Here is a 22758-nt window from a genome sequence, read left to right as displayed (position 1 = left end):
GCCCACTTCTGCCACCGCCCCACACGGCAGGCGGCCGCGGTCACGGGCCGCTCCCTTGCCTTTGTGGGACCTGCCGCGCCGGCCCGGGGTGTCCGCGCGTCCCCCTCCACCTTCCGGGCCAGCGTCGCCCCTGGGTACAGGGCTGGCCGTCCACACCCTCCGCTCTGCCAGTCTGTCCCCGGCCTCCCCTCATCTGAGCTGAGCCGCACCCCCCCCCCCCAACCTCCCACACGTGCTCTGCCGCCCAGGGCCTCGGCCCACAGGACAGCCCAGTCTGTAGGACCGCCAGGCCGTCCCGGGGGTTGGCCAGTGAAGAAGTCCCCAGGGCATGGGCCTGAGCAAAGGCCCGAGGGACAGGTGTGCCCCTTGCACCCTGAGCATCCACAGAAGCCCGTCCAGCGTCCGCTCCTCCAGAGCAGGCAGACGGCAGGGCCGGACCCCCCTTGGGCCAAGGCATCCCCTCCCCCTCCTGCCCTCACAGCGCCCCTGCTGCTGCCCTAAGTCCAGACAAGGAAAGGAAGGGAATGCACGGGGACAAGAAGTCAGCCATGCTCTCTGAGGGACACCTGGCCTCGCTGGGCAAGTGGGGGCCTTTGGTGTCTTCTCTCCCTCTTCTTCCTCCCTCCCCCGGTTCCCAGCCTCCCTGTCCCTCCTCACTCCAAGTGCCCACAGGTCCTGGATCGCGCCTCTACCCACCAGACGCCAGTGTCACTCCCTTCCCCCCGCTATAACCAAAAGTGTCTTCAGATGTTGGCCATCGTCCCATGGGGGGGTCAGAACATCCCTGGCTGAGAACCACGGGGTCCTCCTGTGACCCACCTTTGTCCCCCGTCAGCCCGCGAGGCCCTGGCACCCATGCTCACGGACGAAATGACGCCCCCGGCCCCACGGCTGAGTGGGAGGAGAGAGGGCCGAGGCAGGGCTGGGAGCGTTCGGGCAGTCCCCCGGGCCTCCGGGGCCCCGGTCCGGCCGCCCAGAGAGGCGCGAGGGTAAAGCAAACTTTACGAAGGACACAAGAGATACATCTGTGAGTCTGTGACAGACTCCAAACAGAGCAAGCACAGGCTTTCCTTGTCGTCAGCGGCCACGGGCCTGAAGTCAGCTACACCCACGGCGCTGAGATCATTCTTGAACGCCCACCAGTGGCAGACGCGGCAAGGGCTGGAGGGAGCCAGCGAGGAAGACGGAGCAGCTTAGCCGTGATAAGCAGGCCGGGTCTGGCTCGGGGGATTCCCGGAGCTGCCCCAGGCCCGCCGGCCAGCATGAGGCCCTCGCTGAGGTATGCCTCTTCCCGGGGCAGGCGGACAGAGCCTGGGATCCACAGAGAGGCCCGGCCCACGCCCCCTCGGCCTGGCCGAGGATCGGGGGCCCCTGTGCCGTGTGTCACACGGGGAGGTCCTTGCGGGGAACGGGGCCAGCGGCCAGGGGCAAGGGGCCAGACCCGAGGCTCACCACCTCCTGACGGCCTGGCTGGCCGGCACGGGGCTGGGCTGGATGTGGGCGGAGCCACAGGGGGGACGTGTAAGCCGGATCAGGCCTGTGGGCCGGCCTCCGGGTGGTTTCCCGTGACAGGCCGGGCCAGCGGGTCCCAGGGACGCTGCCCAGGAAGTGAGCTGAAAACCGGGCCCACTGCCCACATTCCAGTCCCACGGCCGCCGCCCTTCCCTCTGCGTCCCTCGGCCACCGGCTCCCAGAAGTCCGGGAGCTGGTGACCCGGTAAGGGGCAGATCCAGGTTTTGCGGGACCTCCTCGAGAAAAGCGACACCGACATCACAGATCCCAGACCGGCACAGCGGCGAATGCTGAGTTCCTGCCCCGCGGGCCCTCCCCTCCCACCCAGCCCAGGTGAGGCCTGGCGCCCTCGCCGCGCTCCCGAGTCCGGGTACGTGTGCGGCGCGCCATCCGCCGTCCCGTGTTTGTGGAAACCCTTGATCGGGTTAAGGGGTCCCTTTCATTTCTAGAACGCTGACAATCCCCTTTAACCTTCTGAATGAACTTTGTCAAGAGCCGCTTCTGCTTCCATGGAGACGCTCTCGTCCTTCTGCAGTCTGTTCACGTGCCGAGTTACACTGGGTGACGTTCTGAGGTTAGACCAGGCTGTGCTCTTGATCGACACGCCCTTCAGGCCCCCCCCCATTAGTTTGGAGGCTATACGCGCTTTCTAGGCTTTTAGTGGGTGAAGAGCTACAGCCTGATGGACCCAAACCCAAACTCTCTGCTTCCTCCATTCCTCCGAAGGCCTCCTTCACGATGTGCTCCCTTCGTTTTCGTTCTAGGCCCACAGACGCCGTCTCGTTCGTGGGGCTTCTCCGACTGCTCACGCGTCTGCACCGGCCTGTCCCCCGGGATCTTCTGTCTGGGATCGCGCTCCCTTTGCCAAAAGGATGGTCTCGAAAACTTCTTTAAAACGTCTCCTGGTGGCAAACTTCTGTCTTTCGCGTGTTTTACCTAAAAACTGACCTTTTAAATTGAAGAGCGACCCGAGGGCGTCGTCTTCACACGGCGACGCACCCAGATCAAGGACCACAGCGAGGCCAGGCTCGCCCGCCACCACGACCCCTTCCTCCCCGGGGGCTTCTAATGCCAGCGGCCGGCCTGCCTGTCCCACACCACGCCGGCTCCCGGGCCACCTGCTGGCCTCGGCCTTTAGGCCTCCAGGCGTTCCCACTGCACTGCCGGGCTCACGCGGACTGCTGGACCGCAGGGGCGCTAGGCCCCGCACTGACTCCCACCTTGCACACGTCACCGTGCACAGGCCGGAGCTCACGGCCATCGAGCCCGCCAGTCCTTTACATCTTAGCGACCCTGAGGTGTCTTGTGGTGGCTTGGATCGGACCAGTGAGATCGAGCACTTTTTCAGATGTTTAGTGGTCATTTGTGGGTTTTCGAAGCATCTGTCGCGTGACACAAATTCACTACTCGTTAAATAATTCGTCAGCAAAGAGCGACGGGCACTTCTACCCTCGTCTCCAGAAATCATCACCATGGCTTCCCTCCTCCATCTGTCTGGTCCCTTTAGACACGGGTCTGTCTGTTCACCTTCGGATAACAGGGAGCCTCACGACCTCGCGGACCCTGGGCCCGTGTCCTTTGTGGGCTAAAAACACGGACAACACCTGCCCCTTCTCTACCGGCGCCTTTGGATGAACCAGAGGCCCCCGCTGCCGGGCGCTGCCGTTGCACGCGGAACTTCCGCATCTGGTGACAGACACCTCTGGAGCTCCAGGGTCGTGCAGAGAGCACCATCGTTTGCCTGCCGGAAGTTTCGTGCCGGTCCTCTACGTGTGTCCCACTCCCGCCGCTGGTTTCTGTGTATGCTGTGAAGGGGGTCCCCGACCGCTGCCCTGTGGGGATCCGAGTGACCCGGACACCGCCCGTGGACAACACTGCCCCTCCTCTGGGCTGCGTGGTGCCTCGGATGGCTCTGCCTCCAGGAGCCCGATCCCATGCTCAGGGTAACGCCACACCGCCCTTCAGAGTTGTTCAGTCCTTAGGACAGTCTTCTTGGCCCTCTGCAGTTTCAAGTACCTTCTCGAACAAGCTTGTCCATTTACACAAAAGTCCCCGTTTCGAGTTCAGCTGGGATTGCAGTGATCCACCATTTAGGGAAGAAAGGACACCTTGAAGCTTCTAATCGATCCACAGACGTGCCAAACACCTACATCTCTTAGGTTTCCTCCAAGAGTATTTTAGTTTCCCGTTACTTACCTTTCGTTAGTTCCCACATAACTTAAGTGTCCGAAACCCTGTGACAAGTAAGTCGTCAGGGGATCCCTGGGGGCCCAGTCGGTTAAGCTTCCCACTCGGATTTCAGCTCTGGTCACGATCTCGAGGTCTGTGGGTCTGAGCCCCACATCTTGGATCTGACCTCTGTCCCTCTGTCTCTGCCCCGTCAGGCCTCTCACTTCAGCTTTAAAGTAAAAAATATAAATAAACAAATAAACAAGTGATCATTATTGATTGTTCCCGGTAGTAAGAATCAATTCTTGTGCGTTGGGCACGCGGCCAGCAACCTTGCTAAACTTCTCTCCCTGCTTTTAATAGTTTGCCTGTGAATCTGCATTTCTTTCCATCTTCTTCACATGTAACATTATCTCCGCAAATGGTGGCAGTTTTGTTTCTGGGTTTTCAAGCCCGGCACCCTTAAATCCCCTTTTCCGGCTAGTGTTGCAGCGTGGGGACCCCAGCAGTGCTGAGCAGCCGGTCCTGCCTCAATCCATCTCGGGGACAGAGCTTTCGACATTTCACAGTTAAGCAGGATGTCTGTCACAGATTTCTCATTTGATCAGATTAAGAAAGTTCCTTTCTATTCCCGGTTTGCTAAAAGCACTCTTCCCTCTTAATCTTGAACAGGTATCGAATCGTACAAATGCTTTTTCTGAGTTTATCAAGATCATGCTTTATCTCGTTAATGTGGTAAACTACGTGCATTTTAAAAAATATACAAATCTGCATTCCTGAATCCCACCCACCTGGGCCATAATACGTTACCGTTCAATATTAGCAGATCCAGCTCGTCCACACTTTGTTGACGACGGTTGGGATTTTCAAGAAAAACACTGCTCTAGAACCATCTCTCTTTCTCTTCCTCTCCCTCCCTCCCTCCCTCCCTCCCTCCTGTCCTTGTCAGGTTTCAGCACCAAGGTTAGGCTGCCTCATGAAACAAGACGGGACACAAGCCTCTCCTGTTTCGTGAAAGAGTGTGTAACAGACGGCTTCTCTTTCTTAAGCATCCGGAAACACCGCCCGGCGCAGTCCCACACGCCCGGAGTTGTCCTTGTGACGACACTTTAAGCTGCACGTGCGAGTCCACGAAGACGGGAGCCGCTACGCGGCATCAGCACGGGGGCTTGTGGCGTCGTCCCCTCCCGGAAACACCAGGTGGAACAACCACCCACACAGGAGAACATCTCGGCAAGCGCGAAGGAGCCCGGGTGAAGGGGCGGAGCGCAGCTCAGACAAGACCATTTCGCATCATCCCCAGCACAGGCACAGACGCAGACGTGCTCCCGGGGGCAGGGGCATCCGGTCTGTGCCCGAGTGCCCCACAGACTCCAGGGCCGGCCCGCCGTGAACTCAGGGTCCAGACCTGACCCCGCACCCCCAGGCACCAGGCCGCCTACCCGAGGACCCCAGCGGCAAGCCCACCACAACCCGCCAGACGGCTCACCGCGGTTCCTGGACGGGCTGCCTGTGAAGGCTTCCCTGCCAGAGCCCATCTGTACCGACCGGAAAGGGTGCCCGCTTCTCGAAACGTCGAGATGTCGACACAAGGCCATGGGATCACAACAATCAAGGAAACACGACACCTCAAAAGGAAACCAATAAAACGACAACGAGTGGCCCCAAAGAAAGGGAGATCCATGAAATGTCTGAAAAGAATTCAGAATAATGCTTTTAAAGAAACACAATAAGGGGCGCCTGGGTGGCGCAGTCGGTTAAGCGTTCGACTTCAGCCAGGTCACGATCTCGCGGTCCGTGAGTTTGAGCCCCGCGTCGGGCTCTGGGCTGATGGCTCGGAGCCTGGAGCCTGTTTCCGATTGTGTGTCTCCCTCTCTCTCTGACCCTCCCCCGTTCATGCTCTGTCTCTTTCTGTCCCAAAAATAAATAAAAAACGTTGAAAAAAAAATTAAAAAAAAAAAAAAAGAAACACAATAAACAAGAAAACAGACAACTGAATGAAATTAGGACACAACGTGTGAACAAAATGAGAATGGAGTCCAGAAAAGAAATAGAAAACATTTTTTTTTTAAAACCAGAAACCCCAGAGCACCTGGGAGGCTCATGGGTTCAGCGTCCGACTTCGGCTCAGGTCATGATCTCACAGTTCGTGGGGTCGAGCCCCGCGTCAGACTCTGTGCTGACAGCTCAGACAGAGCCTGGAGCCCGCCTCGGATTCTGTGTCTCCCTCTCTCTCTGCCCCTCCCCTTCACACTCTGTCTCTGTCTCCCTCAAAAATAAATAAAAACGTCATTTACAAAACAGTAATAAAAAAATAGATAAAAACCAGAAACCTTGAGGCTCAAGAATACCGTCACTAAAAGACTCAGCAGAGACTCGAAGCAGGCGGAAGAGAGAAGAGGCAGCGGCGAACCAGAAGGCATGTCCCTTGAAGCATCCGCAAGGGAACAAACAGGAAGGGGAAAGACAACGCATGAAGGAGCGCAACGTGAGTTACAGGAGAACGTCTAGACAGTGTGCACGTTGCTGGAGTCCCAGGAGAGGAGGGCAGAAGGCTCAGTTCAAGAAATACAAGTTCACAAAGCTCAAGCCCCTCTCCCCACCCCCCCATCCCTGATTTCAACCCCAAGCTACCTTCCCCAGGATACACGATAATACGAGTCCCCAAAACCACAGGGAAAGGAGAGGTTTTTTTTTTTTTTTTTTATTTTTTTTTTCAACGTTTTTATTTATTTTTGGGACAGAGAGAGACAGAGCATGAACGGGGGAGGGGCAGAGAGAGAGAGGGAGACACAGAATCGGAAACAGGCTCCAGGCTCTGAGCCATCAGCCCAGAGCCCGACGCGGGGCTCGAACTCACGGACCGCGAGATCGTGACCTGGCTGAAGTCGGACGCTCAACCGACTGCGCCACCCAGGCGCCCCAGGAGAGGTTTTTAAAAGCAGCCAGACAAGAGCAATTGCTTGCACACAGGGAACCCACACAGGCTGTCTGCAGACACGAAGGATGTCAGAAACCAGCAGGCTGATGCACGCAAAACGCCGAGAGAAAAGCTGCCAACCCCAACACCCAGCAGAGGTGTCGCTCGGAAACGAGGGGGATAAAGCCATTCCAGAGAACGTATGTGGGGGCAGCCTCACCACGAGCCTGCCTTGCAAGAAGAACTGAGATGCAAAGAGGCTGATTACTGACACGAAAACAGACCAACGTAGAGAAGACGCTGAGGCAGGTGAGGACGTGGTCAAGTTCACAACACTCTAACACACGTACGCTGATGCGTTCATCACTAACACTAGCATAAGCGTTAAAGGACGTAAGTGTTAAAAATAGCTACGCTAATTTGTCAATGAATACACGATATAAAAACATGTAAACTGTGACATCAAAAATGTAAAAGGGTATTTTTTTTCATGTGATTGAGATCATCAGCTTTAAAAAGACTTTTTTATTTAAAAAATGTTTTTTAACATTTTTACTTATTTTTGAGAGAAAGAGAGAGTGTGAGCAGGGGAGGGGCAGACAGACAGGGAGACAGAGAATCCGAAGCAGGCTCCGGGCTCCGAGCCGTCAGCACCGAGCCCGACGCGGGGCTCGAACCCACCGACCGTGAGATCGTGACCTGAGCTGAAGTCAGACACTCAACCGACTGAGCCACCCACACGCCCCTAAAGAGACTATCATAAAATGTTAAGTTAGCCTCATGCTAACAGCAAAGCAAAACCCCAGAGAAGATACGTAAAAGATGGTGGAAATGGCATCAGAGCACAGCACCTGCAGAAAATCATCACTCCACGAAGGAAGACAGTAAGAGAGGAAGGAAGGAACAAGGAAGCTAGAAGGCAGTAGAAACTATGAATGAAATGGCACCAGTTATTCTTAGAATAACTACTTTTAGTATATATGGATTAAATTATCCAATCAAAAAGGCAGAGACTAGACGAATGGGTTAAAAAAAACGAAGACTCAAGTGCACGCGGTCTAAAAAGAGACTTGCTTCACCTTTAAGAACACACACAGGTTCAAAGTGAAGGGACAGAAAAGATATTCCGTGCCAGTGGAAAATAAAAGACAGCAGGAGCAGCTATCCTTACGTTAAAAAAAAAAAAAAAAAAAAAAAAAGACTTCAAGTCCAAAACTGTAACGAGACAAAGAAGGTAACTATGCAATAACAAAAGGGTTAATTCGTTCCCCAATACACTAAAAGGATATGGCAGGATATATACATGCACATACAGTGGGTGGTGCTGTTTTTTCGAAAAGATAAACAAAACGGACAAACCTTTCGCTAGACTAAGAAGAAAGGAGAGAGACTCAAACAAAATTGGAAATGCAAAGGATCCTAGGAGATTAGCATGAGCAATTATGTGCCTACCAACTCGATGACCCAGCAGAAACGGATACATTCCTAGAAACATACGGCTTGCCACAACTTGATTTATTTCTTAAATCATGAAGAAATAAAATGTGAACAGACCAGGAACAAGGACATTAAATAGTCATCAAAACCTTCCCAACGCAGAGAAGCCCAAGCCAGATGGCTACGCTGATGAATTCTTCCAAACATTTAAAGAATTTACGCCAATCCTCATCAACCTCTTCCAGAAAACTTGAGAGGACACGCCCAAACTCATTTTACAAGGCCAGCATTACCCTGATATCAAAGCCAGATGAAGAGACAAGCAAAGTATAAGCCGATATGCCCGATGATCGTAGATGTGAAAATTCTCAACACAAGAACCAGCAGATCCTACACCATGATCAAGTGGGAGTCATCCCTGGGATGTGCGGAGGATTCAATACACGTTAGTCAATAAGCATGACCTACCTCGCTAATAAAATGTAGAATAGAAACTGTACGATCACCTCAGTAGACGCAGAAAAGGCATGCGGCAAATTCCATCGCCCTTTCATGATAAAAACCCTCTCCACAAATAAGGTATAGGAGGAACACACTTCGTCCTAATGAAGGCTGTGTAGGACAAGCCCAGAGCTAACATCATCCCTAGTGGTAAAAGGCTGAAAGCTTATCGTCTAAGATCAGGAACAAGGCAAGATGCCTCCTTTTTTTTCTTCCAGCTTTACTGAAAAATAATTGATAGACACACATCGTTATACAAGTTGAACGCATACAGCGTGATGGCTTGATTTACATGTATCGTGGAAGAATTACCATAATAGGTTCATCGAACATCCATCTTCTCACATAAATACAAAAAAAAAGAAGAAGAAAAAGAAAAAGGGGACAAATTTCAGAACTCTCAGGATTTACTCTCCTGGCTGTCGCGTATGTCGTAAAGTAGTGGTAACTACAGTCGTCATGTTGTTCGTTACATCCCTAGTACTCGCTTGCTTTATAGCCGGAAGTTTGGACCTTTTGACCGTCTTCCTCCAGTTTCCCCTCCCTTCCCCGCCCCCACCTGGTAACCACAAGTCTCATCTCTTTTTCTAGGAGTTTGGCCTTTCGTTTGTTTTAGATTCCACATACAAGTGATACCATACGGTGTCTTTCTCGGACTCCTTTTACTTAGCCTAATTCCTTCAAGGTCCATCCGTGTTGTTGCAAGCGGTAGGTTTCTTTTTTTCTACAAGAGAATGAATTTCCACGGTGGACATAATACCACATCTTCTTTATCCATTCGTCTACCCGTGGACACTTAGGTTGCCGCTAGGTCTTGATGATTGTAAACAATGCCGCTATGAACGTAGGGGTGCAGATACCTTTTTGAGTTAGTGTTTTTGTTTCCCTTGGATATATTCCCATAAATGGAATCGCTGAATCATATGCTGGTTCTGTTTTTTCTAATCGCTCTCGCCAGTACTGTGTCGAATAAAAGCGGCAAGAATACTCACTGGAGAAAACACCACCTCTACCGTAAGTGGTATTGGGGTAATTAGGTATTCACGTGCAAAAGAATCAAACTGGACCCCCATTTTACACCACTCGCAAAAACTAACTTGAAATTGATTAAAGACTTAAATGTAAGACCTGAAACCATGAACTCCTAGAAGGAAACACAGGAACAAAGCTCCTTGACACGGGTCTCAGAAACGGTGGTCTGGACAGACGCTCGCAGCACAGGCGACAAGATAAAACATAACCGGTGGGACCAGGGACCACATCCAACTAAAAAGCTTTCTCCCAGCATAAGGAATCACCAACAAAGTGGAAAGACAAGCTACAGGATGAGAAAAAAAAACATCTGCAAAGCAGGTTATCTGATGAGGAGTTAGTATCAAAACACATAAAGAATTCACGCAATTTGACAGCAAAAAAAAAAAGGATAACCCAATTAAAAAAATGGACAAAGGACCTGAACAGACATTCCTGCAAAGAAGATCTTTTACAAAAGGTCCACAGGCACATGGAAAGACCCTCATGCTCGCTGGACAACAGGGAAACGCAAAGCAAAACCACAGCTGTCAACACGGCCATCTCCAAAAAGACGAGAGAGAACGCTGACGAGGGTGTGGAGAAAAGGGAGCCCTTGTGCTCTGCGGGTGGTACCGCAAAGTGGTGCCGCCGCTCAGGAAAACAGTACGGAGGTTCCTCAAGAAGGTAGAAAAGAAATGATTGTAGGGCCCAGGAGCCCCAGTTCTGGGAACGTATCAGAAGGCAATATAAACCTTTTCTAAACCAACTCACAATTCTCAACGTGTTGCACAAGTTTTGACATGTCAACCTGCCATTTTTAATTGGTAATTAAAAATACCGATTTCCATTTATGTGACCCACGGGTGATTTTAAAAGCACATTACTTAATCTGCAAACCTTTGCACACATACTCCTTTCCTCTCATTAACTTTTAACTTAATCCCACGTGGTCAGAGAATTGCAGGCGGCAGGATCTCAGTCCTGGGCGGTCTGTAGAGACCTTCTTTATGGTCTGGCACGCGGGCAGACTGCGCACTCTTCGACCGCTGGACGCAGCGCTCTGCCGTCAGCTCGGCTGAGTTTCTTCAGCACGTTGGTCAGATATCCCACGCCTAACACTTCCTCTATACTGCGTTTCTTAAATGTTTGTCAAGGATATTAAGCCTGGCATCTTAAAACCGTACAGGATCTTGATGCTTTGTCTCCAGGGCAATAAAAAGGGGCTTTAAAAGTTTAGCTCCTTCCTGCCTGTCCCAACTTACAAGGCAATTTTCTCCAGTATTTTATCGTGTTTGAAAATTTCAATGTCAGACGGTTTTAGGCAGGGCACTTAGACGTTATCTGTGTTTATTACCGTTTGTGCCTCCTCCTGGATCTACATTCTTGCTCTTGAAGAAAATTCCTTGCAATTTCCCTTATGGGAGGGATCATCTGTAGGTAATACCTTCATTTTGTTTATGAGAGGTTTTTGAAATGCCATCCAATTCTTTAATGGCTTTGAGATATAATTGGAGATGCCAAAAATTTCACCCTTTTACGTGTATATTTCAGTGACTTTTGGTGTATTTACAGAGCTGGGCCAACATCACCACTGAATTCCAAAACCTTCTCGTCACCCCACACAAAAGCTCGCCCCCACGAGCAGTCACTGCCCATCTCTCCCCTCCGCGGCCCCTGCGCCCAGTGATCTGCTTCTGCTGCCTCTACCGACTGGCCTGTTCGGCTCATGGAAATGGGGTCCTGTGATGTGTGGCCTACTGTGTCTGGCTTCTTTCACTCAGGAGGATGTTTCTGAGGCTCGCCTGTGTTATAACCCATGTCCGACCCTCATTCCTTTTTGTGGCCAAATAAAATTCATTTTGTGTGTGGCCAGGTCACATTCAGCTTACCCACTCATCTGCCGAGAGACACGTGGCTGTCTCCACTGTTGGGCCGTGAGCAATGACACCACGGCGACCATTTGTGAACATGTTTTTACGTGTGGCCGTGTGCTTTCAATTCTCTCGGGTGTACGAACGCCGTACCCCTGCACGGACACGCCGGGACCGATGGCGACCGTCCCCAGTATCCCTGAACGACATTCAGTTTTAGTGAACGCTCAATTTGGCGTCGAGAAGTTCTTTCTCTCAGTGCCCTGCTGACAGTGCCTGTGCTCCCGACTTCAGTGGGCGTGGAGAGGTGGCCCGTGCTGCTGCTGGGAGCCACCCCACCGCGGGGGGATGTCCCTTCTCTCCGGCTGCTTTCAGAGTGAGCTCTGCCTTTAACCATGTGTGGGCGTGCAAGCATTAGCTTCCTTTTACTTCTCCTTGGGATCTGCTCTGTGTCCGGAATCCCGTAAACGTCATCTTTCTCCCATAACCTCCTTCCGGGATTGCAGACGCATGAACGGGACCTTCCTCCAGCTTTGTGGAGCCGGTCCTCTCTCCCGTTCCCATCTGCGGGAGGATGGCCCCTCCCAGGGACTGTCCTCACCCCCACGGTGCTCTGCTCCTCCCTGGAGGGTGGATGGAGGCGTGGCATGCGGAGGCACCGCCCCACTCCCGGGAGCTGCTGCCCGAGCCCGCCTTCACCCCTTAGCAGGTGCTGGTCTAAACTACCCGGCGCGGCAACCCCCAACGGGGTGGTGTGGGAGATGCCAACTGTTTGAGATGACAACTTGGAGCGCGCCCGAGTAGGTGAACACACCTTCCTGGTGGGAATCTCCCGGAGCCGCCAGGGTAACTGCCAGAACAGAGGGGACCGAGCGGCCCAGACACTGCCGGGGACACGTCATGCGAAGCACCTCTGGGACTTCGGTTTTGGAACTATCTTTCTTCTTAAAATATAGACGCTAACGCATGCTTCTTTGGGTGTGAGTTTCCCTAAGGAATCCCAGAGCTGGAACTCCGTACAGCTGGGAGAGGCCCGTGTCATTCACCAGCACAGTCTGCCTGCGGAAACTCCCCCAATACCGAGACAGGCTCACGCTGTCCCGAGGGGCACCCGTGTTCGAGAGGGGGCGTGCCATGGCGCGGTGCTTGGCATCTGGGGAAGCCATTCCCGGGCCCCATCACACCGGACTGCAAGAAACAGCCACGACCCTTTCTTTGACAAGGACCCTGCCTCCAGCGTCAGCACGGCGGAAAGGGCCTATCGGGTGACTTCCCAAGCACCCGCCAGGAATGAGGCCAGCCTCAGGGTGAACCACCTCTCAAGAGGAAATGATACAAAGCTGCTGTGGTCATAAATACATTTTATTTCATTAGAAATGCATAATTAACAGTTTTGAGAGCATTTCCCCCTAGAAAAGTAGGTAAGCAATATTTCCATCAAAATCGTTAGTTGTCTTCTGCAAATACCTATTTTCGTTACACTGAACAGAGCACACGGCAAAAGGCTTCTGCTACTCCACTTTTTTTTTTTCAATTTTCTTTTTTGTTATAAACACCATAGCAAATTAAAAAAGCTGTTTGAACAGAGAAAAATATCGTAGTTCTTGATTTTCCGCACGTACTCGACGCAACGCACGCTGTGCTTCCCCACTCTTCTCTAGACGCCGACAGTGGGGCAAAAAGTAAGGGTCTTCCGGCAGGGGCAGCGGCCGTCACTGTCACCTTGTATGCATTGGGACACTCTCCCCGGCGGGTGAGGCTTTCAGATGCACTCGAACAGAGCATGTGCAGTCACCTCCGTGCAAAGCCATGGGACCAGGGCGCGTGGAGAACAGGGTGGCTGGCCGGGGCCAGCGCTGAGCACGGCAGCGGCTCTGTCTTAGGTTCTGTTGTGGGTGGGTGGCCCGGCCCGCCTACTGGATCTGGATCGCTCCATGCTCAAGCTGCATTTCAGGCTGCAGGGTGGGCTGCAGGGTCTCAGCCGTCTGCAAGAGGGGAGAGAGGAGGGCTTTCTATAAAAGTACCCACCAATGCGAGCCCGGGTCACATCCAGGTCACTCACAGGTCACAGAACACCAATGGCTCTCGCGCACGGAACAAACACACACAACAGGGCTAGAGAGGGCCAAGAGTCATAGGTTCACCGCTCTGGGAGAAGACTCTCCCAGGGGCCGTGGCCCCTCTTTACCCACCGACCCTCCCCACACGTGCTCTGTGGCCCAACGAGGTTCTGTGCTAATTTCCCACCCCTGCGCATCACTGGGGAATGCCTTTAGAGTACTTAACCCGTCCCGTTTACCTAGAATTTCGGTCACCATTTTGCCTTCTTATAAAAACTGCTCCAACGTTCCAGAAAACGTTTCAGGGGCAGTCACCTTTCTCTCCTTAACGAGAGAAGTTCCAATCAATGATCTACAGATATTAAAAGGACCTTAAGTGCATATTCACAGTTTTAAGATAAAGGGAAAAATACGACTTGGAGTAAGTCACCAATCATCCAGCTCAATCATCCCGAACAAGCCCCGGAACAGAGAATAACTGGGTTTTTTCTTCAGGCTCCCCTACGCCGTTGGCCAAAGGCAACGTCACAAAGATCGGACCCTCAGAGGTGGGTTTCCGGCTGCCCTGGCAGGAAACTTGGTTGCAGAGGCCAGGCATGCGGGTGTGAAGGAAGAAAGAGGCAGACAGCCACGGATGCTGGCGGGCAGGAGCCCCCTGCAGCTCTTACCGCAGACTAACGCTTCAGTTTTGAAATCTGAATATCAAATGACATTGCACGCAGTGCGTCCTGAAAGCGGGGCGGGGCCCTTGCAGTGGAAGGACGTGGCGCAGGCATGAGCCACACGGCCCACGGAGCCCAGGACTGAGGGCGGGCAAGAACGGCCAGAGCATGAACCTGCGAGGCACAGCGGAGGCGACCACACATCTCTGGGAAATTTCTGGGAAAGTGGACTCAGCCGTGTTGGCGGCTGCAGGCAGAGGAGGCAAGGTGGGTCACAGGCCGGGCAGAGAGGCCCCTGTGGGAGCGAGAGTCCTTCCCCACCCTTGAAAAACCAGAAAGGCAGCTTTGGACCCAGGCCAACAGAAGGCGGAGCACAGATGAGGTGGGGACCTGCCTGGGATTCAGGGACACCCCCGCTCTGATGAGGACCCCTCCCTTCTCCTGTGTTCTCAAAACGCAGCACCAGACCTGTGTCTCGGGCAGGAAACGTAGAGGAAGGGCTCCAAGCAGACGAGTCAGAACTTTCGAGACGTTTGAGGGGACGGAGGCAGCGGGGAGCCCTGGGCACCCACAAAGGTGAGAACTCGGGCACCTGCCTGGGCACAGGCACTCACTGCCCTTCCTACTGGCTGCTCCATGGGGCCAGTGCCCTGGCCTCCTGCCCAAGAGAAGCCCATCCTCTCAGGAGCTTCACGGCTCTTACAGCCCCTGGGGGGCTCCTGGGGGACTCTCATCTCTTCCAGGAGCGAGTTCGGGTATGTGACCCCGTTCTGATGGGCAAACCCGAACCGAGAGGAAACCTACAGGAGCGGAGGCCTTGGTGCTGATGAAGAAACAGGAGCCCTTTCCCTCTGCAGACGTGGTCGCGTCTGTGTGAGGCACCAGCGGGGCCACGGAAGGTGAGGGGACAGGAGCAGCGGGCTCCGGGGACATGCATGGGGGGCCGGGCCTGGGTCCACCCTGCTGCCGTGTGACCCACTGACTATTCAAGCCCGTGCCGAGTGGGGTCTGCTACAGGGAAAACACCCCAATGGGTGCAAACCTCATTCTCTGGCCTGTTCTTATACAGATGCGCTAAGTGGGCCCTGAGACCGGCCAGGCAGGAACGTGGACCAAGAACACAGACAGGAAGCCCAGGGCGGCAAAGAGCGAAGATGGACACGGCCTTCCTCCACCCTGAAATGTGTCAAATGACCGCGGACCCGGGCCGGTGAGACAGCTCGGCACAAGGCATCCCCAGTCTGTGGCGCACGCCGTGTGACCCTTCTGCAACTGTTGGGCAGCGGGGAGGAGAACCGCCTTCGTGCAATGACCCCGCTTACGACCACACGGGGCATCACACGAGCCACCTGGCGTGGGACAAGGCAGGCCCGCAGGGGGGCTCTCTCTTCCAGGACAAGTTAATGCTCAAACCACCGAAATGGGCCAGCCAGAGAGAACGCCACCTCATCCCCCAACGCCGTGGGCTCCCGGTCACGCCCAACCCCTCTCGGTTCACGTCCAGGGTGGGGTGGGCCGCTGCGGTCACCGCTGCACGAAAGCCACACCGGGCTGCGGTGGCCCCTCACGTGGGAGTGGCCGGGGTGGCCTGGTGGGTGGTGGGGACTGAGAGGCGGAGAGGCGGCGCCTTCTCCAGGAACCGCGTTTGCCAGCTGGGGCCTCGCCGCGCATTAGGAGGTAAAAAACCGAAGTCTCCCGAGAGCGCCTAGTCTACCCAGCCGGCCACCCGGTCACGAGGTCGCCCCGAGCACCCTGGCTGGCTCCACTGAACTCCACTCCTCGGCAACCACCTCATGGGGCTGCAAGGAAAGCAGAGAAGAATTTTCCTTCCTGCCGAGAGCTGAGCACACGCACAGCACCGGCACGGGGCCCGAGCGGAGCGTGAGAGGGGAGAGGGCCGCGTGGAAATCCGGGGCCTCGGTTCCGCGCGTCAGAGGCCCGTGGCATCGAGACACACACCGCTCCTCAGTGCCGGGATGCAGGAGGACAGGAGCGGCCCAGAGGATGGCAGGGTGTACGAGAAGGCCGGCAGGAGCCGACCAGCCAACGCTCGGGGCAGACGGGAGTCCTGCGCCAGAGGTGATCTCGGCCTGGGCTCGGCAGGAAGGCCCGCGAGGTTTCAGAACACGGGCCACCCGCGGCCTGAGCTTTGTGCCAGCGACCCCCGCGGTCCGGGGACCCGTCCTAGGTTACTCTCACAAACACACAGTCGCCCCATCGGATCGAGAGCATGCCGTCCCCTCGAGGGGGCCTCCAGCGGGCTCTTGGCCCTAGCGTGGGGGGCCCGGGCCTGGCTCCCCAGACCCAGGAGATCCGAGGAGAGGTCGTTCACGGTGTTCATCCGGCCAAGCGCACTCACCAGGGGGCAGCTCTATAAACGTGTCAAATCCCCAAGCAGCAGCCCCCTTATCTGACATCTCGGGACGTGTCCAGACCGTTTCCTGTGCTTCTAGGAGAGCGCGGAGACGAGTGGTTTCTGGGATGGGAGGTGGGGGCCGGGGAGCCAGCGCTCAGCCCATCAGACGGTGCGTGGAGTACACACAAACTGAGCGGAGGGAACCCTGGGCCCCAATGCCCGTGTGGCTCCCAGCGAGGCCTTCGGCTGCCACGCAGGGGGCGCCCAGGCAGGAGGCTGGAAACCAGGCCAGACGGGGCCCCTCAAGACCGAGTGAAGCACCATCCTGCATTTGTGCCACAGAGAAGAGCCACTGGGGACAAGGACCCACAATCCGCCCCTGGGAAAGGGTCAAGGCCGAGCCACAAAGGCCACAAAGGCAGAGCCTGTTGTCTGCACAAGTGCTGACCTCTGGGCCCTGCCACTCTCAGAGCAGCAGCGAGACCTTGGTAAACAGGGACCCTCTCGTCCTGCAGTCCCTGGGAGCTGGCCCCGTGGGGTCAAGAGGCTCAACCGGACGCTGGCCCTTGATCTTACAGATGAACACCTGGCGGCACGTGGGCCGGGAACCAAGCCCTCGCCTTCACTGCCTCGGGCACTTACAAAAACTACCGCCCACGTTGGTGCCCGTGTCCAAGTCACGTGCCTTTCCGTGACAATGGACCTTGCTCGCGGGGGGGACATCGGAAGGAGAAACGCCCAGGCTGTGCTCAGAGCTGCAGAAGCCCCGGGACCTATCCAGACAGGATGTGTGCTTCCACGAGGGGTGGGACCCACCTGAGCTGCAGCGGTGTGGTCAGTCACCGGAGCCAGCTGGACGTACTGGACCTGGATGTCGCTGCCCTGGAGAGGTGAGCCGTCCACCCCCGCGGCAGCAGGGTCGGAAGAGGCCACGGCTATCAGCTGGGCCCCCTGCAGCACCTGGAGAGACAAAGCAGACCCCGTCAGCACGGACACCGGTGCCACTCCGCCATGACCACGTGAACCACAGGGGACGGGCCCAGGACCACACCGCGGGGCCCGTCTGTCTCGTGAATGACCCTGGAATGACATCCGACCGGCAACCCGGCGCCTGTACGGCGCGAGTGTGAGCACTGAGCGCGCGTGGCGTGACCGACTTGTGCAACGCGTGCAAGTGACCCCCTCAAGCACCCACACACTGGACACGAGTGAGCTCAGGGACGGGGCCGAGGGTGCCGAGAGAGGGGCAAGGAGGCAGAGGGACGTGGGACAGAGGCAGGAGCCCCGGACACCTCCCAGAAACCTCTGCTCTTTGAGGTTCTTGGGGGCAGAACCTGAAGGAGCCTGGAGGGGACAGAAAACGGTGGCACGTCCTCGACCCGCATCCGCCGGAAGCCCCCAGAGTGCTCAAGAGCCAGGCACACAAAGAAACCGAGCAGTGGACGCCCGCAGTTATGAAGCAAAGCGGAGACGTGCCTGAGTCAGGGACCTCACGGCTGCGGGCGGTGCGGAGAGGGGCTCAGGGTGAGGGGCTGCCATCAGGAGGGAGGTCCGAGACGCTGATGGAGGGGAACCCCCCGGGGGACGGGAGACCCCGAGTCCCCGGGACACCCACTGTGGGCCGTGCCGACAGGAGGGGGCAGATGAGGCCCCGGGGGACGGGCTCTGGGTGACCCCACCACTTGTGAGCGACCCCACCCGCAGGCCCAATTCCCACCCCCCCCCCAACAGTTGGGCAGGTGGGCCACCGCCTCGCTGCCCCGCAGGCAGCGGGGACGGGGAGGTAGGGGTGAGGGCATCCGTGGCTTTGCATTCACGAGGGAGCTGCCGTGAACCGTGAGTGTTTATACCCGGGGTCGTATCCCACCCCCCTTCAAACGATGCGTCCACGGGATCACGGATGCTTGCCGGCGGTCCACAGCAGGGCAGGAATGACCGTGCCTCCCGACCGGCCCGACTGCCTCCCGCACCAGTGGTCAGAGCTGAGGAAGAGGGTGAGGGCACTGAGAGAGAGGAAGGGGCTGCTCAGCCCGGGAGAGGCGAGCTCGGATACAGATCTCCAGCAGTCTGGATAAAAACACAGTCCGTGGTTTTTAAACGGCACTGTAGTTTTTGACGAGCAAAAGTTCTATTTCTGTAACGATGCGTCCGCCGCTGGAAAAACACAGATGAGTTCAACTCTCAGAAAAGAAGACGGCAGACGGCTCTCAACTACCCCTCCTCGTGTGTCTTCAGAAACCACTTGCAGGCAGTGTCGTGTTCTAATACCAGCCAGCTGTGCCAGGAAGATGAACCCCCCAGATCCTAACCCTAACCCTAACCACGTCCTAGATGTGGCAGAGGCACCTGCCGGCAGGACAAAGGCGAGGACACGGAGACAGGGAGTGTCCTGCGGCAACAGGTGGGCCCCACATCACACACCACGTTTCCCAGCTGCGGAGGGGCAGAGAGGGGCCAACCGCTGGCTTGGAGGATGGGGGATGAGGACGGGGCACCCGCCAAGGGTGCGGCAGGCCTGGAGGCTGGGGCAGACAGGAAACGATTCGCCCCTGGGGCCTCTGGGAGGAGCCAGCCCTGTGACAGTCTGACCACAGCCCCGTGAGCCCACACTGGGCTTGTGACCTCCAGACCGTGAGAGAACGAGCCTCCGGCGTGAGCCTGCAAGCGTGTGCTCACCGGTCACCGCAGCCACACTCGCACGACACGCCGGCCTCTCCTCGGCCGTCTCCTTCCAAGGAGCTGGCCTCCCACTTCCAAGGGCTGACCCAACAACGACGACGGCGCCTCTTCCACCGTAATCATGAGCCATTTGTACCAACGAGTGTTTGAAAGAAGGGTTTGAAAAAACCAGAGAAAACCAAAGATGCCATGGCATTCATGTCTTCTCTTCCCGGGACTTACTCTCCACCAGATTGCTCACGGTCAGAGAGAGGACCCAGTCCTGCTGAGCTCCGTACCTCCACCCCTCACGTGGCAGGGGTGGCCCCCACTCCCTCTCCTCTAACTGGCGGAGTCACGCGAACAGGTGTGTGGCTCAGGGGAGGGCTCGCACAGGGGCGGCAACTTGGCCTCACGACGGCTAGGCCAGAACGGGGAAAAGACGAAAAGCACTTGGTGGTAAGTTCTCAAAGCTGCACAGACACTTACGGTGTCCTCGGTGCCCTTCGGTGGGGGGGAGAAGGCGGGAGGAGGGGCCGGAGCGGGGGACCCGTGCAGCGAAGCCAGCCCCACTTAGCATGGTTTTGCTGCACCCTGGACTGAACTTAAAAACCACACAACGTTTTGAAACCCGGGAGCTAAAGCATGAGGTAACGCAGTCACCACTGCGCGATACAAAAGATCCCGGAATATGCCGGTTTAGGGTCAGATCGTCAACTATGTTTTCATGAAAGCCGCGCAGTCGTGGGGCCGTTTCCAGGCGAGGCTCCGTCGGACTCTGGCCCTGGCCGTGAGCCACCACCCCTACGATGGAGGGCAGGTTACGGTTTCCTGAGGGCGAACTGCTCCCTGTCAGCACTGCCAACGAGGTGACTTTTCACACGAGCCACACGATTGAGTAAATCGCAAGAACTGGAACGTCAGAAACCGCAGCATCGAACGTGCTTCCTTATGGTATCGAAGGAGGCACATCCCCAGCCTGGCTGGTGAGTGAAAGTAAAGACAGAAAAACGTTTCCACCGGAAACTTCATTCCAAACACCACACATCCTCAACGTGCCCGCACTGGTGGCTCTTGACGGCTGAGTCGGGAATGAATCCAAGTCAACGCGCACAGGACTGGCGGGAAAGGCCTTCTGGGCACTTAGCGACCTGCCCTTGCTCACCACGGGGACCTCAAAGCCAAGGGCTGGGGACGTGGCCGGAAGGGGGCGCCGCGCTGCCCCAGGAGAAAGGGAGGCGGCAAGAGCCCCACAGGGGGACAACTTCTCTGGGGACCACAGGGGACGGAAAGGCTGCTGGGGGGCTGCGTCAGGAGCCGGGCTGGCTGTGGAGGAAGCTGTGCGGGGAGGCTCCACCGAGACCCGGATCACAGAGTGTCTTCCAGGCTGGCTTCACGCACGCCGACCTCCAGCAGCCCCGGGTGGGGAATGCGCCCCCGGGACCCGGGACCCGGGACCCGGGACCCAGGCCACCGCCCCAGCCTGGCCTTGCTCACCGGCTTCCCTTGCAGCTACACTCAGGTCCTCGAAGGGCACGTCCCCCACCACGGGCTGACCTCCACACACATGGGCACCCCGGCCGGGGCTCTGCCACGGGCAGAGACATCGCCACACAGAAGCGATCTGCGACGTTTTTCAGGTAGTCCTCAAAATTTGGAAAAGCTCTCTTAAGGGGAGGTTGAGGGAGAAAACACACAGGGAGGAAGGAGAGGGCAAGACACTGCTCTGCCCGTGGGGAGCTCCCTCCCAAGCCCAGCCAGCGGGGCCTCTCAGGGCTTCCTTGTCACACCGCAGTCCGGCAGACAGACGTGGGGGCCTCGCCTCACCCGGGGCCACAAAACAGCATCCACGCCCTGGACCTACGCGGCAGAGTCTGCTCTCGCCCTGAAGGGAGGACGAAAGAGGAGAAGGTCTAGAAGGTCGGACGGAAGGACGGCCAAGTCACAGATCACTGGTTTCCCAGCCACCGGAACACATTTATTAAGAGCAGGTTCGAAAGAACCTCCGTGAGCTTGTGCACAGAGGGCACGTCACGACCACTGACTGGCCGGCACCCCTGTGGCGCGAGGAGGGAAACCCACCGACCGACAAGTGTATCAGTCTACCCTTCACCTAGTGCCGTGTAACAATCAAAGAATGAGCCGCACTAACCGAGCAGGGCTTGGGACAGGACCCCTCCTTTCTAGGCCACAGTCAGGGCAGAGAAAGGTGTCGGTGACCAGGGCATACAGAGAGGCACAGAGACAGCGGTTAAGAGGAGAGGGCCCGGCAGGTGGCGCCCCACAGGGCCTCGGGGAGGCTCTCAGCCGGAGCCACTCACAAGGAGGCCAGGGGGCAGGGGATGGTCTGCTCTGTCACGTGCCCCCGCCGCAGCTGTGATTTACTAGGATAACACACTTCACGTGAAGCGGGTGAAAGTAAAAACACTACAGAAATCAATCACACAAGAATCTCATTTGCCTGCCATGGTTTGAGAGCAGCTCAAAGCTCCAGCAGCCGCCTGAAACACACAGCAGGCGGAGACACGATGTGTACACTTGGACCTGCTTTCAAACTGGTGACGAATAAAGCCTAGTTACGTCAAATCGAAAATACAGAGCAGCAAAAATGAGGTCACGTGCCACTGTCGCACGGATCACGGTGGCGCCCCACCACGAACCCACCGGAAGTGCGCAGCCCATCCTTGCCCTGTTGGGGGGCGAGAGCCCAGCACCGCCGCCTCCCTCCTGCCCTAGAATCAGTGGGACGTCTCCGATGGTGAGCTCCCGGCTCCTTCCCACCTTGGTGTTTGTGGCCTTTTCCAACAGGGTCGGGAATGTAGAAAAATCTAACAGGAATGCAGCGAGCTCCCAGGCCAGCAGCCAAAAGCATCCATCCCGGCTTCCTGCGGCTGACCTGGGAGCACCCCGCGGCCACCCCGCGGAGAACGCACGCACCTGCCGCCTTCCCAGCCTCACGGACAGGGCTTCCCCGCACAGTAGTGAGTCAGGCCCGTCACTGGCAGACGAGGGACCATTAATGGCATAGGGGATGCATCTGAAGCAGCCTACAGAGGGACTCCTGGATCCAAGAGCACTGGATTTTGGAGGGCACCCATCCGGTTTCCCTCTATATGGTGCCAACTGTGAGACTGTTTAATGCCCAGATGAAATAATACAAAACAGCTACAAACCTAAAATAAACTCAAGAAGTCCAAGGACTTTTCAGTAATGTTTAGATACAAAATTCCAAATCCAAGCCGGAATGTGCTCAGATGAAACAAAACAAAACCTAAGATCCACTTCTGACTAATTAAGTGTGGGTGGCCAGGAACAAAGATGAGGCCAGGAAATCCAAAGGTGTCTTGGAACACAAGGTCGCTTACTTGTTTTTGTCATTCATCTTGGCATCCGACTTGTTAAGGAAACGGACTCAAGGAGAGCAATCTTTTCAAATCTAAATGTGAAGGCAAGAAGTAGCTTCCCGGTGACAGGAAAACAAGGAGCTGAGAACCAGGTCCGTCAGCCTGTCCCAAGGATGTCCCCAAGCACCACTGGCCAGGAGGTCCACCAGCCCCACATCTTTCTCGTACATTTGCACAGCAAACGCCAGAAACAA

At 56.1% G+C, this 22758-nt stretch overlaps 1 protein-coding gene across 6 annotated transcripts in view; it reads right to left on the bottom strand.

Annotated features, from left to right (window-relative positions):
* Nucleotides 1-12768: 12768 nt before the first annotated feature.
* Nucleotides 12769-22758, bottom strand: part of BANP (BTG3 associated nuclear protein) — a 110959-nt gene continuing 100969 nt past the window's right edge. For all 6 annotated transcript variants that reach the window (XM_040443298.1, XM_040443295.1, XM_040443299.1 and 3 more), the window contains 2 exons: nt 17319-17462; nt 12769-13409 (listed from right to left, as the gene is read on the bottom strand). In XM_040443298.1, the coding sequence (XP_040299232.1) occupies nt 13338-13409; nt 17319-17462 (216 nt within the window). In that variant the 3' untranslated portion in view covers nt 12769-13337. The remainder of the gene's footprint in view (nt 13410-17318; nt 17463-22758) is intronic.

Source organism: Herpailurus yagouaroundi, unplaced genomic scaffold, assembly GCF_014898765.1.
Source record: "Herpailurus yagouaroundi ecotype Mexico unplaced genomic scaffold, PumYag 190, whole genome shotgun sequence".
NCBI lineage: Eukaryota > Metazoa > Chordata > Mammalia > Carnivora > Felidae > Herpailurus > Herpailurus yagouaroundi.
The sequence above is the reverse complement of the archived record's forward strand: the minus strand, read 5'-3'. Positions and strand labels throughout refer to the sequence as shown.